The 14,532-nt window shown below is 43.6% G+C and overlaps 1 protein-coding gene across 1 annotated transcript; it reads right to left on the bottom strand.

The window, feature by feature from the left end:
- Positions 1–140: 140 nt before the first annotated feature.
- slf2 (SMC5-SMC6 complex localization factor 2) lies at positions 141–14,172 on the bottom strand. Its single transcript, XM_058058977.1, has 20 exons — positions 14,006–14,172; positions 13,049–13,086; positions 10,411–10,811; positions 10,287–10,329; positions 5,458–7,187; positions 5,305–5,378; positions 5,118–5,216; positions 4,710–4,877; positions 4,189–4,294; positions 4,024–4,111; positions 3,796–3,937; positions 3,619–3,706; positions 3,349–3,525; positions 3,065–3,159; positions 2,912–3,002; positions 2,719–2,835; positions 2,555–2,632; positions 2,009–2,095; positions 805–873; positions 141–701 (listed from the first exon to the last, which is right to left on the bottom strand). The coding sequence occupies exons 1-20, from the start codon at positions 14,038–14,040 to the stop codon at positions 540–542; spliced, it is 3,888 nt and encodes a 1,295-aa protein (XP_057914960.1). The 5' UTR covers positions 14,041–14,172; the 3' UTR covers positions 141–539.
- Between the last annotated feature and the right edge of the window lie 360 nt (positions 14,173–14,532).

Raw genomic sequence — 14,532 nt, 5'->3', positions numbered from 1 at the left:
AGTCTGAGACTGAGCAGAAAACGTAATAAAATACGCTCCAGGAAGTACAATTTTCAGGAAGTTGTGGTTGACCCAAGAACATTGAAGTGAGGTTCACTGTGCCACACTTTGAAAACTCAATTTAACAAACTGGCAGTGAATCATTTTAAAAACATATAAAGTATTTGTTTATTTTCTCTTTATGCAGACACACACTTAAAAATATATATATAACAAATACATTCCTCCCAACCTGTTACAAATTGTACACAAATAAAGGTTAAAACAGTAGAAAACAAAACATGTCAAAACACTGAAAAAAACACTTATACTTGCAGGTAAAGAGTCAATGTCTCTTTAGTAAGTGCAAACTGAGCTGAAAATTAAGTCAGGAGTTGCTGTTGTACCGTGACTTCATTTAAAATGGCCCATAATGACCAAGCTACCTGTTGTGGTAACAGCTCCTGAGTGTGCATTATCGTGATGACAAGTGGCCGTGTTGCCTCAGCCTCCTCTTGAACGCGAGCATTCATCTGTAACGAACACCAGGCTTGATTGTTTTAGTACTTTGGATCAACTCCTTCCTCATCAGCTGAGGCGAAGTCATCGCTCCTATCGTCTCCCCTTTCCTCCGTCGAAGTCTGTTGTCTATCATCACAGTCCGTCTCGATGCACGCCGACGTTTTCACAGGTGAAGGCTTCCAATAATCATAAAGCTGACACTGCAAGGTGGGTGAGACAGCAATACTGACAACTTGTTCTGTTCTTTATATCGATCTATATATGTTTTGTAATAGTGTGTGTGCGTGTGTGTAGCCACTGTACATGCAAAGGTTTGGACTGCTGGAGGAGCATCTGCCACTTGGTGTAGAGCCGAGCAAGCAGGTCCTTCACCTACAATCATATTTTAATAGCAGAGAGTAAAAGAAAAGTACACCATCTTGTTTGTAAGTTTGCAGTTTGAAGCACATTATCCAAACATTTTATCCCTATTCAGAAATGTGTGCAGCAAAATTCTAGCAATTTAATATCTCAAGTAAAAGGCCACAACACAGGCCCAGGCATCAATATCAAATACAGAATAGATGGAAAGCTCTTCAATCTACTGCGTCTACAGGCAAAGACCAAGGTCCATGTTGATGACTCTGAATGCTGGCGGCATTGAAGACATGCAGAGATCCATGGACTTGTCCACAGAAGCCATCATCCTCACTACGTATGTTCAAGGCCAATCACAAAAGCACCCGTGGCTCGTACTATTGCAGCCTGCATCAATCCCTGCATGCAGTGTAGTGTCTTGAGTAGCGTCCTCCCACTTTCAGTGCGCAGGCATGCCAAAACTAACATAATCATGTCTGCCATGTGGAACTTAACTGCCAACACATGCCACATGCCATGTCATATGAAGAACAGGCACTGAATGGTGAATGGTGAGCATCCCTAGTGCCAGCATGTGATACCTTAGGTATCACCATGTGATACCTAACTACCTACCAAAAGCAGACTAAGACGCTCAGCCGCTTCCAACTAAACTACCTCCACAAATTGCAAAGAGTCAAATATCAGGACAACACTCCCAATGCAGACATTGTTGAGAAGACCAGCATGCTCAGTGTCTTCTCCATGCTTTGTCAGTCTCAATTTGTAAGGGTGAGGCATGTCACATTTCGGTAACGTGTTCTGTATGGACAACTGCAGACTGACGGATGGTGGTTAGAACGCAACAGCAACAGCCAAGTGAAAGCGCACATGACACAAGTCTCATGTCATTGGTAATCCTCCACCACAAGCTACTGCTGGACCCTCTTGACACGACTGTCCAAGATGTCACTGATTGGCCTCATCAGTCAGGAAGACAGATGGCTATAGTCCTCTTCCCATAGGAAGGACAAACAAGGTAAAAATGTCAAAATCAGCATTTAAAAAATATGAAGCACTTGTAGGAACTCGGCAAACAAAAAGTCAAAAACACAGCAACTGACTTGCCAGTCATAACAATAACAAAACAAGCACCTAAAAGCCCACTCACCTTGGACCGGTATAGAAAATTGGCACTCTCTCTGATGTTGTACTTGACATGTGTTTCCAACTCTGAGCTAAGAATCAGCAGCTGCTCCTGAAGAACGACACAAAAAGGGGCAATCAATGCATGATGAAAAAGGCGAACACCAAACTCATTCTTGTGCGAGTTTTTATGATCTATGAAAATATTTAAATTTATTAACATTGAATCCTGTATCGTGGTGGAGTCTGGAACCAATGAAATAAATGAGTGTGTTCCATACCCAGGATGATTAAGGCAGTGCTAGACAATAATGGTACTCACACTAAATATTGACACTTTGGATGAAAGTTGGATACGTTCACCTTGGGTTGCCAGATATTTAGATAATAATGGCTACTGTTCATGTTCGGTGGTATAAAAAAATCAATACTGCGATGCAAGGCCCACACTGACTACCCTAAAGCATATCCACGTTTAATTTCTATAGTGTTGTCCCCTGAGAAGATTAGGAACTGTGTGTTTCTAGTGTAATGTGAGAGTTTTCGTGTGCAACTGTAAGACCTGTCCTACCTTCTGATGGACTGGGAAGATGTGAAAATTGGACACTTCGTTTGTCAAAGTCAACAGACTGTAGCACAGGTAATAGGACTGCAATACAAAAACATTTAAAATGACACTATTGACATTCATCCCCGCCGCATAATACAAGCTCCGCCAACTGACTGCACACTCACCTGCTGATCGAGATATGCTAGATCATTCTCTTTCGGACTCCTGCTAGAGGTGTTCAACATGCCATGAAGGAGGGAAGAGGGTTGCATACGACGCACATAGGGCCTGAGATCAGCGAGCTATACATAGAACAGTACATATTACTATAGACAAGAAACACCAGCCCTGTGAAAACATATTTAGAATAATAGGAACCTGAATTTCTTCTGCTCCGGTAGGTCTGTATTGACAAGTACCATCTAAGAGTTTTGAGATCATTGAGAGACTAAGATGCTGTCGCAGGCATCTACAAAATAAAATGCTGTTAATGTACTGTATTATTCCAAGCAAACAAACAGGCTTCCTTACTTTCCGTGAGTGTTGTCAGGTAGCAGCTGAACCAAAAGGCACATATTGTGGTGGTCATCTGTTAGGTCAATGAAGGCCTGGCAGATTCTGGGGAGCTGAACGACATTTCACACAACAATTACGTGCATTCACAAATGGTAAAATGTGCAGCGTGATGCCAAACTAGACAGAGGTTCCGCTACACTATTATTTTGACATCTCCAATACTCCGATACAAAATGTTTACTGAAACAACCAACCACTACAATACAGTACACCAATATTTGCTGACACATAAAACTGACCATTGCATCCCAGTCCCTGATGACATTCACTGTTTTATACAGTAGAGTGTAACTTTCTACACAGGGCAGGGGGACGAAGTGAGTGTCTAGACACACTCGAGCCACCATGGTCAGCAGCAAGAGCAGCTCATAGTCGCTGTATGCCCGAGGACACACGCTTATGCAGTACGACAGGTACTGTGTACAAAGGAGAGGAACAAGCAGCGGGTCAACATGCTGATAACTTTTTGGGAAGATTCTTTCTCTGTTAATTCTGCCTTCTGTTGTCACCTTAAAAATGTTGTTACAGTTGTGTTCAGGAAAGGGGTTCATTTCATTGCTGCTGGAGGGAAAGTCACTTTGAATATAGACATCCTCCCTGTAACAAAACATAAATAAATACATGCATACATACATACAACAGCAAGAATTACACAAAGTGATCTTCTAAAACAACAAGTGACTTACAACAAATCTCCCTCTGTAAATGGCGGCTGTAGATTTTCCAAAGGGAACAATGTCACAAATGCAACTCCCATGTTTATCAGGACAAGGGTTACATCAGCCAAAGACGGTACCCAGACATTAAACCGCTGGTTTCCATTTTTCACTGAAAAATTCAGCAAAAATATATAAAGAAAATGAAGTAAAGACATAACAGCTGGTGGTAGTGGGATGACAGATAAAGATACTGACCAATGTTATATGCAGCTGAGCTTGCAATGTCACAAAGGGCCTGCAGCATCTTGTCTGATATCATCCTCTCAGAATGCACCGACATCATCTAAAAAATAAACATTTAAAAACATGTTGTTTTCTACCATCAGAGTCATGCTATGGGAATGGAGGTGGGTGGCCTACCTTGAATAGGAAATCAGTAACTTGAGTTGGGCATGGTGCATTATAACCATAAGCTTCCTGGAATAGTCCTATATTCACATGCAGTCTCAGCTGGGCTGGGCTGGACCTGACAGCAGGGCAAAAACTATTTAGCACATCAAACAATTTCAGAGCACTTGGAAGTGATAAAGACTATTTAGATTCCAGTGCTGAGGTTAATTACAATGGAACCTCAGAGTTCCATGAAAATCTGTGGAGAAGCTCAGTGAGCATCTCAACTACATAAGAGCATAGGCTTTTTCCTGTTTGTGCTAACTTATTGAGACATAGGAAAGTGGTAGACAAGTACACCTCTTTCCGGGGTTCTAAGTACAACATCAATAGCACAGCATATTTGTCAAGTTGACTACAATTACTTAATCATCTTTTTACATTGATGATAATGTAAAAAAAAATGTAATGCATGAAGTTGATTCATAATTAGCGGGTAGTTCAACTGTATTTGGATTTCATTAATATCCCCAGACATAAAGAGAACTCACCAGAGGAGTGTCTTCTGTGTGGCACTTTGCGGTTTGACCATGCATCTTCTGAGTTGCAGAGAATCTTCAGTGAAGATCTGGCCAAATTTCTCAAGGTCAAACACGACCTCGCCTGGAGGCACCTCCTTGAATGCACTGGAAACCAATGAGTAGCGCTTCACAAATTCCCTAAAAAGAAACATCATAAAAGTTTTATCTTCCAGCACGAAGATAATATCACGAAGATATTATGTGTCATAATATACCCCAGATAAAGCTTGTTGCACTGAATCCTTTAAAAAAGCTGTCATGAGTTAATGTAACATAGCATGAAAATCAGACAATGTTATATAGCAACATCAGTGTCTGGTGTGATCATTTACACAGTTGTGCCAGCTCCGAAAGCAGAATGTTGGCAGTGCCACTTACTGTTGTTCACTGGAGACGCCCTGTTCACAGTCCCCCACATCCTCACATTCCACTATTCTCAACAGCTCGGTACGAAGATGTGCCTCATCCTCTTTTGCCCTGTGCAAACAAAGCATGTTGAAAATGTTACCTACCATTTTCTACTGTATAATAATGGAGTAGGAACCTCATTTACAGAATCACATACTTTTTATGGATGTGTATTTTTTCAATCATCTGGTCATAGCTGTTGTTGTAGAAGATTCTTCTTGCTGTAAATGGCTGCAGAAAACACACATACAGTCCATACACAGGCTGAAGTTATGGTCAACATCGTTGGAGGGGGGAAAAAGGTTCTTACTGCCTGAGGCTTCCTGGAACATCTGGGTGTGCTTGGCTCTGAAAAGGCAGATTTTCCTGGTGTATCTGCTGGCAGCTTGGGAATATGATTCATTATCTCCTGCAAGGACATCAATTGTTCGTCCTCACTGCTATTAGAGGTCTGGCTTGATTCTAAATTGAGAGCTATTCCCAGGTCCAAGTCTAGGTCCTCCTCTAGAGGATCTATAGCTTTATCCGTTTGCTGACCGTGCCCTCCAATTGGCTCCCTCTTGATTGGTGGAGACTGAGAACAATCGGATGTGGAAAGTTGCTTGGAAGCCCCAATATGGGTCCCACTGTTTGGGACAGGTTTGTTTTCCTCATCTGATTTAAGGCTCTCTTTGGAGGGGACAGGACATTTGGAGTTAGCATCTTTGGAGCAAATGGACACTAGATTTTCTATTTTCATCTTGAATAATGACACAGTGGGCAAGGCAATATGGGAGGGGTGTGCTGATGGCATACAGTTGTTTGCTGAACAAGTGCGTCCTAAGTGGTCACCCTTAACAGAAGAGCTTTGAGAGCTTTGCCTTCCCTCTGTGGTCGGCGACATAAAATCGGTCTTGGGCATCTTGTGCAAGAAAATCAGTTGATCCTTTCCGCTGCTTTCGGAGGTCTGGCTTGAATCAAAATTTAAAGTTATTCCCAAGTCCCAGTCTAGGTCCTCGACCTTAGGATCCATAGAGTTATCTGACTGTTGTCTGTTCCCTCCAATTGGGTCCCTTTTGATCAGAGGAGACCGGGAACAATCGGATGTGGAACGCTGCTTGGAACCCCCAAGATGAGTCTTGCTGTTAGGAAGGGATTTATTTTTCTGGTCTGATTTAAGGCTTTCATTTGAAAGGACAGGACAGTTGGATTTAGTGTCTTTGGAGCAAATGGACACTACATTTTTGACTTCCATCTTTAATAAGGACACAGATGACATTTGAATGTTTGCCGAACATGTGAGTCTTAAGTCGCTACCTTTCAGAGAAGAGCCTCCAGAGCTTTGGACACTGGAGCTGTGTCTTTTCTCTGTGGTCGGTGATGTAAAATCCGCCTTGGTCTTGGGGGTCGTGGGTACAGGCCTGATCGTGACATCAGGAGTGAACAGGTCGTTTATGTCGTCGGGGATCCTGATAGTTCTTCTCTTGCGAAGGGGTTTTTTCCGTTCCATTGCAGGAATGCTCAAATGCGTCCTGTTTAGCTTTGTCCTGACTGGTGAGGAATGCTGAGGAGTATGCCGAGGAAAGGGGCTGCATAAGTGGGAATGAAGTGAGTCGGTAGTGGGCTTTTGGGGAACTTCAGTGCTTGCTCTATGACTTTGGTCATATTGTTTTCCTCTTCCATGCACAATTTCGTCATCGTTTGAAAGGGATCCTAATTGTACAATGTGGTTGTGACTGGAATATATTTGGAGTTGCTTTGCCCCTGATGGTGGTGGTCTCGTTCCAATAGGTTTGGATGAAAGCGAAGTGCAGGACAACTGTTTAGACGTGGATGACGATCCCATGTATGGAGACTGACCACGTGTGGGTTCATCTGGAAATTTTGGTAGCAACACTGAGGAATTCCTCAACAAAGGCAGGGATGTCTTTGAGGTATTAAGAGGTATACTAAACACTGAAGTTGGTTCTCCATGGACAGCTTGGGCAAGCGGAGGACAGAGCTTCTTGACAGTACCGTTGTAGTCATCACATTCCCTGTGCCTCTTCTGAGAGGAGCTCACTGTTGAAGACAAACAAACAACCAAAAAACGGAATAGATTGTTACAGAATTGATACAACATTGATACTGTCACTGTCCATTAGGGTGCATCAAATTTGAATGGGACATTTTAAATTCATAATTTGGCTGGCATTCCATTTTTTTCCCTGATGAACATAAAAATGTATTTTGCAAAGTTTTGAGGATTTGAGATTTCGGGGTGCCACCTCACACAAACTTTTGTAAAATTTCAGAAAATGTGCAATTTCTAGTCTAATTGCCAAAAAGTTGACCTGGAAATGTTGAGTACAATGAACTTCAATACAGCATCATTTTCTATAGGGTTATCAAAGGGGGCCCAGACCAAAGACCAAGCTGCAACTGCTAGTCTGAAAGGAACTAGTTGTTGAGGGCAGCATCTTAGGAGAGCTGGTGGGTTGTGCTGCACAGTGCCTAAAATAACAAATGGACAAGTGTATATCAGATTATGTAGGACTACAGTATCACTCTCATAAATATGAGGCATCAGCAATACTGTCTACTCTACAGTGCATCCGGAAAGTAGTCACAGCGCTTCACTTTTTCCACATTTTGTCATGTTACAGCCTCATTCCAAATTGTATTAATTTAATCTCTTACCTCAAAATTCTACACAAAATACTCCATTATGACAATGTGAAAAAGTTTTTTTTTGACTTTATTAAAAATAGAAAACTAAGAAATCACATTTACATAAGTATTCACAGCCTTTGCCATGAAGCTCAAAATTGAGCTCAGGTGCATCTTTTTTCCACTGACCATCCTTGAGATCTTTCTACAGCTTGATTGGAGTCCAGCCACAGTAACTTCAGTTGTTTGGACATGATTTGGAAAGGCACACACCTGTCTATATAAGGTCCCACAGTTGACTGTGCATGTCAGAGCACAAACACCAAGCATGAAGTCAAAAGAACTGTCTGTAGACCTGCGAGACAGGATTGTCTTGAGGCACAAATCTGGGGAAGGATACAGAAAAATTTCTGCTGCTTTGAAGGTCCCAATGAGCACAGTGGCCTCCATTATTCGTAAATGGAAGACGTTTGGAACCACCAGGACTCTTCCTAGAGCTGGCCGGCCTTCTAAACTGAGCGATCGGGGAAGAAGGGCCTTAGTCAGGGAGGTGACCAAGGCCCCGATGGTCACTCTGTCAGAGCTCCAGCGTTCCTCTGTGGAGAGAGGAGAGCCTTCCAGAAGGACAACCATCTCTGCAGCAATCCACCAATCAGGCCTGTATGGTAGAGTGGCCAGACGAAAGCCACTCCTTAGTAAAAGGAACATGGCAGCCTGTCTGGAATTTGCCAAAAAGCACCTGAATGACTCTCAGACCATGAGAAACAAAATTCTCTGGTCTGATGAGACAAAGATTGAACTCTTTGGTGTGAATGCCAGGCGCCATGTTTGGAGGAAACCAGGCACTGCTCATCACCAGGCCAATACCATCCCTACAGTGAAGCATGGTGGTGGCAGCATCATGCTGTGGGGATGTTTTTCAGCAGCAGGAACTGGCAGACTAGTCAGGATAGAAGGAAAAATGAATGCAGCAATATATAGAGATATCCTGGATGAAAACCTGCTCCAGAGTGCTCTTGTCCTGCTGAAAAATGAACCTTCGCCCCAGCCTGAGGTCAACGACCCGAAGCACACAGCCAAGATCTCAAAAGATTGGCTTCAGTACCACTCCGTGAATGTCCTGGAGTGGCCCAGCCAGAGTCCAGACTTGAATCCGATCGAACATCTCTGGAGAGATCTGAAAATGTGCACAGACGTCCCCCATCCAACCTGATGGAGCTTGAGACTTATTGCAAAGAAGAATGGGCAAAACTGCCTAAAGATAGGTGTGCTAAACTTGTGGGATCATATTCAAAAAGACTTGAGGCTGTAATTGCTGCCAAAGGTGGATCAACAAAGTATTAAGCAAAGGCTGTGAATACTTATGTAAATGTGATTTTTTTGTTTTCTATTTTTAATAAATTCAAAACATGTCAAAAAAACCTTTTTTTCACATTGTCATAATGGAGTATTTTGTGTAGAATTTTGAGGTAAGAGATTAATTTAATACAATTTGGAATGAGGCTAACATGACAAAATGTAGAAAAAGTGAAGCGCTGTGAATACTTTCCGGATGCACTGTATATTACTGTTGTTGGTTATGCTTGCTCAGCTATTAGCTAACTGTCATTAGCAAACTGTAGCTAGCTAATGTTAGCTACAGTAGAGGCAATGAGCACTAAATATGACTACAAATCATTCAAATTACAAAGACAAAACCGCAAATTTGCTAGTAATATGTAATAGGAGTATAAATACCAACAAAAACATAAAGATCACCTCACAGTTCTTGAGCTGCAGTCTTTGCTGACCTCAAATCACCATGGCGACCATTGAACTGTTCACCACTTTATTCCACAAAAACAGATGTATGGTGGCACCCCTAAATAATCAGTATTGGAAAAATATTTTGTATTTTGTTGTTTCTACATATATTGGAACACTTTTAGTACCCAGCCATATAAAAATTCAATAATTGTGTTTTTTGATGCACCCTACAGTCCATGTATGTGCAGTTGGCCACTGAATGACAATTTATGATTTGAACAAGTAGTATTTGCTTCATTGTTCTGTAACACTGCATCACTAAAAGACCCATAAAAACACAGTGGCTTTACATGTCATTCTTCCCTCATTCAAACAGCAAAATTCCACTCCTTTTACATGTTTCTGCAAAGGTGCCTTGCTAGCGTGTGTGGCTACTGATGTTAGATAATAGTTTGTATGTAAAAAAAAAGTGTTTGCATGTGTGCGTGCTACTTTAGGTTATGTTTTTCCCTTGCGCGCTTTATCGTTTATCATCATTGTGCCATGGTGTTATCTGTCATTCCCAGCACAACTTTACCACTCACTACCATCCAACGGGACATGCATACACTACAAATGTTGGTCTGTGATAAAGCACATTTATGGAATTGGAACATAGAACCACTGATGAAGATGAAGCAGATGTTTTAGACAAGCAATGTGTAATGAAGCAGCTGTCAAATTTGATGTCTGCCGATAAGTGTATTGGGTAATGAAGTATACTACCTGGAGTTGATTTTTCGCTTGAAGGCGTTTGCATACGTTGGTCCTAAAGTAGAAAAGAAATGAAGCCTCCTTGTAACAATGGATGCCAAATAATTATTGCATGTGTTACATAAAAATATCTTACCTTGTTTGACTGTGGTCGGAGATCTGTGGTACTTCTTCCTGAGTTAGATACTACTGTGGACTTATGATCTTTCCTGATGTTGAAGGATGGAAAGCGGATGCCTGAATCCTTCTGTGGATGAGCGTGGGAACCACTTGGACGACGGTGTTGAGACCTATCATGTGGCGACTCCTTAGGTTTAGGGCGGTGCAGAGGACCTGGTCTGTCCCCTGAATGCTGCTTGGCTAAATTATGTCCTTGACTGTGTGACCTTGAAGAATTGACTTGTACTGCAAGAGGACAGGAAGACCTGCATGGTGAACCTGCTCTGTAGGGCTGGCACTCCTGGCTGTTTAGCGGCAACATTCTCCTGGGATTGGCTATGAGACGGTTAGTGATCTGAGAGGGTTTCATTGGTGTTTCTGCAAGTAAAAATGTGACATTGTGCAGGAAGCACTGTTAAAGTGGGAGATTATTCAGAAAAACATACATTTGTTTGTCAAAATGTGATCTCCACAACTATGTTTTATTGTCGGAAACAACAAAAATACTTTCCATAAAGTATTTTCGTATTAAACTCTTGAGATGGGTCATTGACTGTCATGCAGAGCTGCCAACACTTGATGTTTGCATCTGTGCGACTATCGATAACTAAATGGTGGCCATGTTATAACTTCTTTGTTGTGCTGCGGGCCATGAAAACCAATCAAATGTGTCTGTGTTTGTGCAGCCGTGTCATTTTAGGTTAATTTAAGGAAAATATATCCATCCATCCATTTTCCTCCGCTTATCCGGGTCCAGGTGGCAGGGGCAGCAGTCTCAGTAGGGAAGCCCAGACTTCCCGGTCTCCGGCCACCTCCTCCAGCTCCACCGGGAGGACACCAAGGCGTTCCCAGGTCAGCTGTGAGACATAAGCGACAAGCGAGTCCTAGGTCTGCCCCGGGGCCTTTTCCTGGCTGGGCATGCCCGGAACACCTCACCAGGGAGGCGTCCGGGAGGCATCCGGACTAGATGCCCGAGCCACCTCAACTGACTCCTCTCGATGTGAAGGAGAAGCGGCTCTACTCTGAGCCCCTCACCGATGGCTGAACTTCTCACCCTATCTCTTAGGGTGAGTCCAGCTACCCTACGGAGGAAACTCATTTCAGCCGCCTGTATCCGCGATCTCATTCTTTCGGTCATGACCCAAAGCTCATGACCATAGGTGAGGGTGGGAACATAGATCGACCGGTAAATTGAGAGCTTTGCCCTCCGACTCAGCTCTCTTTTCACCACGACGGTCCGGTACAGCGTCCACATTACTGCAGCGGCTGCGCCGATCCGTCTGTCAACCTCAGGCTCCCACCTTCCCTCACTTGTGAACAAGACCCCGAGATACTTAAACTCCTCCACCTGGGGCAGGACCTCATTCCCAACCCGGAGGGAGCACTCCACCCTTTTCCGCCTGGGAACCATGGCCTCTGATTTGGAGGTACTGAGTCTCATCCCAGACGCTTCACACTCAGATGCAAACCGTCCCAGTAAACGCTGAAGGTCACAGCCCGAAGAGGCCATAAGAACCACATCATCTGCAAATAGCAGAGATGAGATTCTAAGGCCCCCGAACCGGACTCCCTCAACACCTTGACTGCATCTAGAAATTCTGTCCATGAAAATTGTGAACAGAATCGGTGACAAAGTGCAGCCTTGGCGGAGGCCAACGTTTACCAGAAACAGGCTCGACTTACTACTGACTTACCCTACTGGCCTAAGGTGTCCTGGTGCCAAGTGCACTTATGGTCATCCCTATGTTCGAACATGGTGTTAGTTGTGGACAAACTGTGGTTCATTGCCCACATGGGCGTTAAAGTCTCCCAGTAGAACGACGGAGTCACCAGCTTGGGTGCTCTCCAGCACCCCCCTGATGGACTCCAAGAAGGCCAGGCACTCTGAACTGCCGTTTGGCGCATACGCACAAATGACAGTGAGGACCCTTTGCCCAGCCCGAAGGCATAGGAAAATGACCCTGTCGTTCACCGGGGCTGACTCCAACACAGAGGCACCAAGCCGCGGGGCTATTAATAAGCCCACACCAGCTCGCCGCCTCTCCACTGCAGCAACTCCAGAGTAGAACAAGGTCTAGCCCCTCTCGAGGAGTTTGGTTCTGGAATCCAAACTGTGGGTCGAGGTGAGTCCAACTATGTCTAGTCGGAATATCTCAACCTCTTGCACAGTTCAGGTTCTTTCCCCACCAGAGAAGTGACATTCCATGTCCCAAAAACCAGATTTGGCCGCCGAAGACCAGGTCGCCCAGGCGCCCGCCCTTGACCGCCACCCAACACACAATGCACCGGACCCTTATGCTTGCCCCCGTAGGTGGTGGGTCTACAAGGGGGAGATCCAGTGTGGCTTGTTCGGGCTGGGCCCGGCCGGGCCCCAAGGAAAATATATACCAATTCAAATTAACATAATGAATATCCTATAGGGAATTGGACTTGTACTCAATTAACAACCAGGAGAGCTTGAAAATGCAAATAATGACAAAATATGCCTTGTATCTCTTAATGACTCCACTATACATTATTGCAAACACACTGTTATATTATGTTGTATAAGCACTGTATGCACTAATGTATGTTATGTTGCGTTACATTGCTGTTCAGAAATGACTTTGACCTACCTTTAATCCTCCGGGAATAAGATGTATTCTTGGGTGTCCTGCAATAGACATTCTTTTCAGTCAATATCAGTATGCTGTGATGGAATTCTTATATTTTAGCCTTAGGTCAGCTGATTTGAACTGATTAGAGTATTTCTGCTAATGTACTCATCAAGGTTAGACTGATTTCCTAGGAGAACAGCCTATGCTTTGTTATGACTATTTGCTTGTGCCTTGAGCCCCTCTTCCACCAAAAGAAGTTTCTCCAATGGCGTTTTCATTAACACGGGATATGTCATTGCACCTGGTAAAGTCTCGATAATGTTTGTATAACTATGCTTCTGTCCTGTCCTTCGGGGGGACACTTGTGGCAGACACTCGACTGTCTGTTTCAACTGTCTTCCCTTCTGCAGAATAAATACCCACAAAAGACAGATCTGTCGTTGAGCATTTTATTTCTTCTCTCCACCGGTGCTAACAGAAATGTTCCACAACAATGCCCACCGAGAAAGACTGGGAAAACACCAGCACACATTGCTATACACAGAGCTAATAGTAAGTCTCGCATATCCGACACACCCTGAACTTTGCAATTCTGACAGCAAGCAGCTAACGAGGCGAAGACATTTGCTCAAAGTAACGCCAACAGTGTGTAACGACGACGACTACAAGAAGTACCATCGGGCAGGAAGATGCTTTGTTGATATCCGAAGAAGATAAAAGCACAACTAGGTAAACAAATACCTGAGTTAGAATTGGACAGTTTTGTGAAATAGTCCTCATAACTATGATACTCTGGGGGCGTTTTCAAGTGTCTTTCCTGCTATTCAGTCAAAACAGTGCTGCAAGTTAATACGTCACTCACGACACCGTGCATAGAACAACAGGAAGTGCACCCTTAAGCTAGTAGTAGCTGTTGAAAGCTATAAGCATTCTACTGGCAATTTTACAAAAAAGAGAGTTCGAAGGTTTTCTTACCGAGTGTCCCCTTGATTTTCAGCTCCATTTTTCATTTTGATGTTAAAACACAGTCGACTCCATTACCAAAATATGTAAATGGACAGAGAACCGGTGCTTGAAGTATTGCCCGCCCGAAAAAGCCATCCGTCTGTTTGCCTGAATTGCATTGTGGGTTGTCACGACGCAATTCGTACCGGAAACGCAATCGGTTCTACGCATGTGCAGAACGCGTTCGCGTTCAGGCGGACTATTTTTCTGTTGTCACGTTATGCATGTGCAATCATGTGTGCTACTACGTCATCTATTTTACGGCAGTTACAGAACTTAAACGTCAGGCAACAATATTTCTACAAAGTGTCAGTGAATACTTAAATACTAATGGCAGAGAAGGACACATGCGCGATTGAACGACGCAGAACCCGAAATGGGACATTATAGACGCCGCGTCGAGTGGGTTTGTCCACTGCTGCGATACGTCAACGTCGCCCCCATATTGGATGGGTCAAGGCTAAGCTGTAAATGAATACAAGTCAATGTACTTACTT

This window comes from Doryrhamphus excisus, chromosome 20 (genome assembly GCF_030265055.1).
Source record: "Doryrhamphus excisus isolate RoL2022-K1 chromosome 20, RoL_Dexc_1.0, whole genome shotgun sequence".
Taxonomy (NCBI): Eukaryota; Metazoa; Chordata; class Actinopteri; order Syngnathiformes; family Syngnathidae; genus Doryrhamphus; species Doryrhamphus excisus.
This window is presented reverse-complemented; position numbering and strand designations above follow the sequence as displayed.

What these genes read in the sequence shown, in the direction of transcription:
- slf2 (XM_058058977.1), bottom strand. Translation starts at nt 14,040, where the DNA reads ATGAAAAATGGAGCTGAAAATCAAGGGGACACTCG. An exon ending in ACACAGAAGACACTCCTCTG is followed by an intron (nt 4,295 to 4,709) that starts GTGAGTTCTCTT and finishes CCCTGCTGTCAG; the next exon opens with GTCCAGCCCAGCCCAGCTGA. An exon ending in AGCAGTCCAAACCTTTGCAT is followed by an intron (nt 702 to 804) that starts GTACAGTGGCTA and finishes CCCACCTTGCAG; the next exon opens with TGTCAGCTTTATGATTATTG.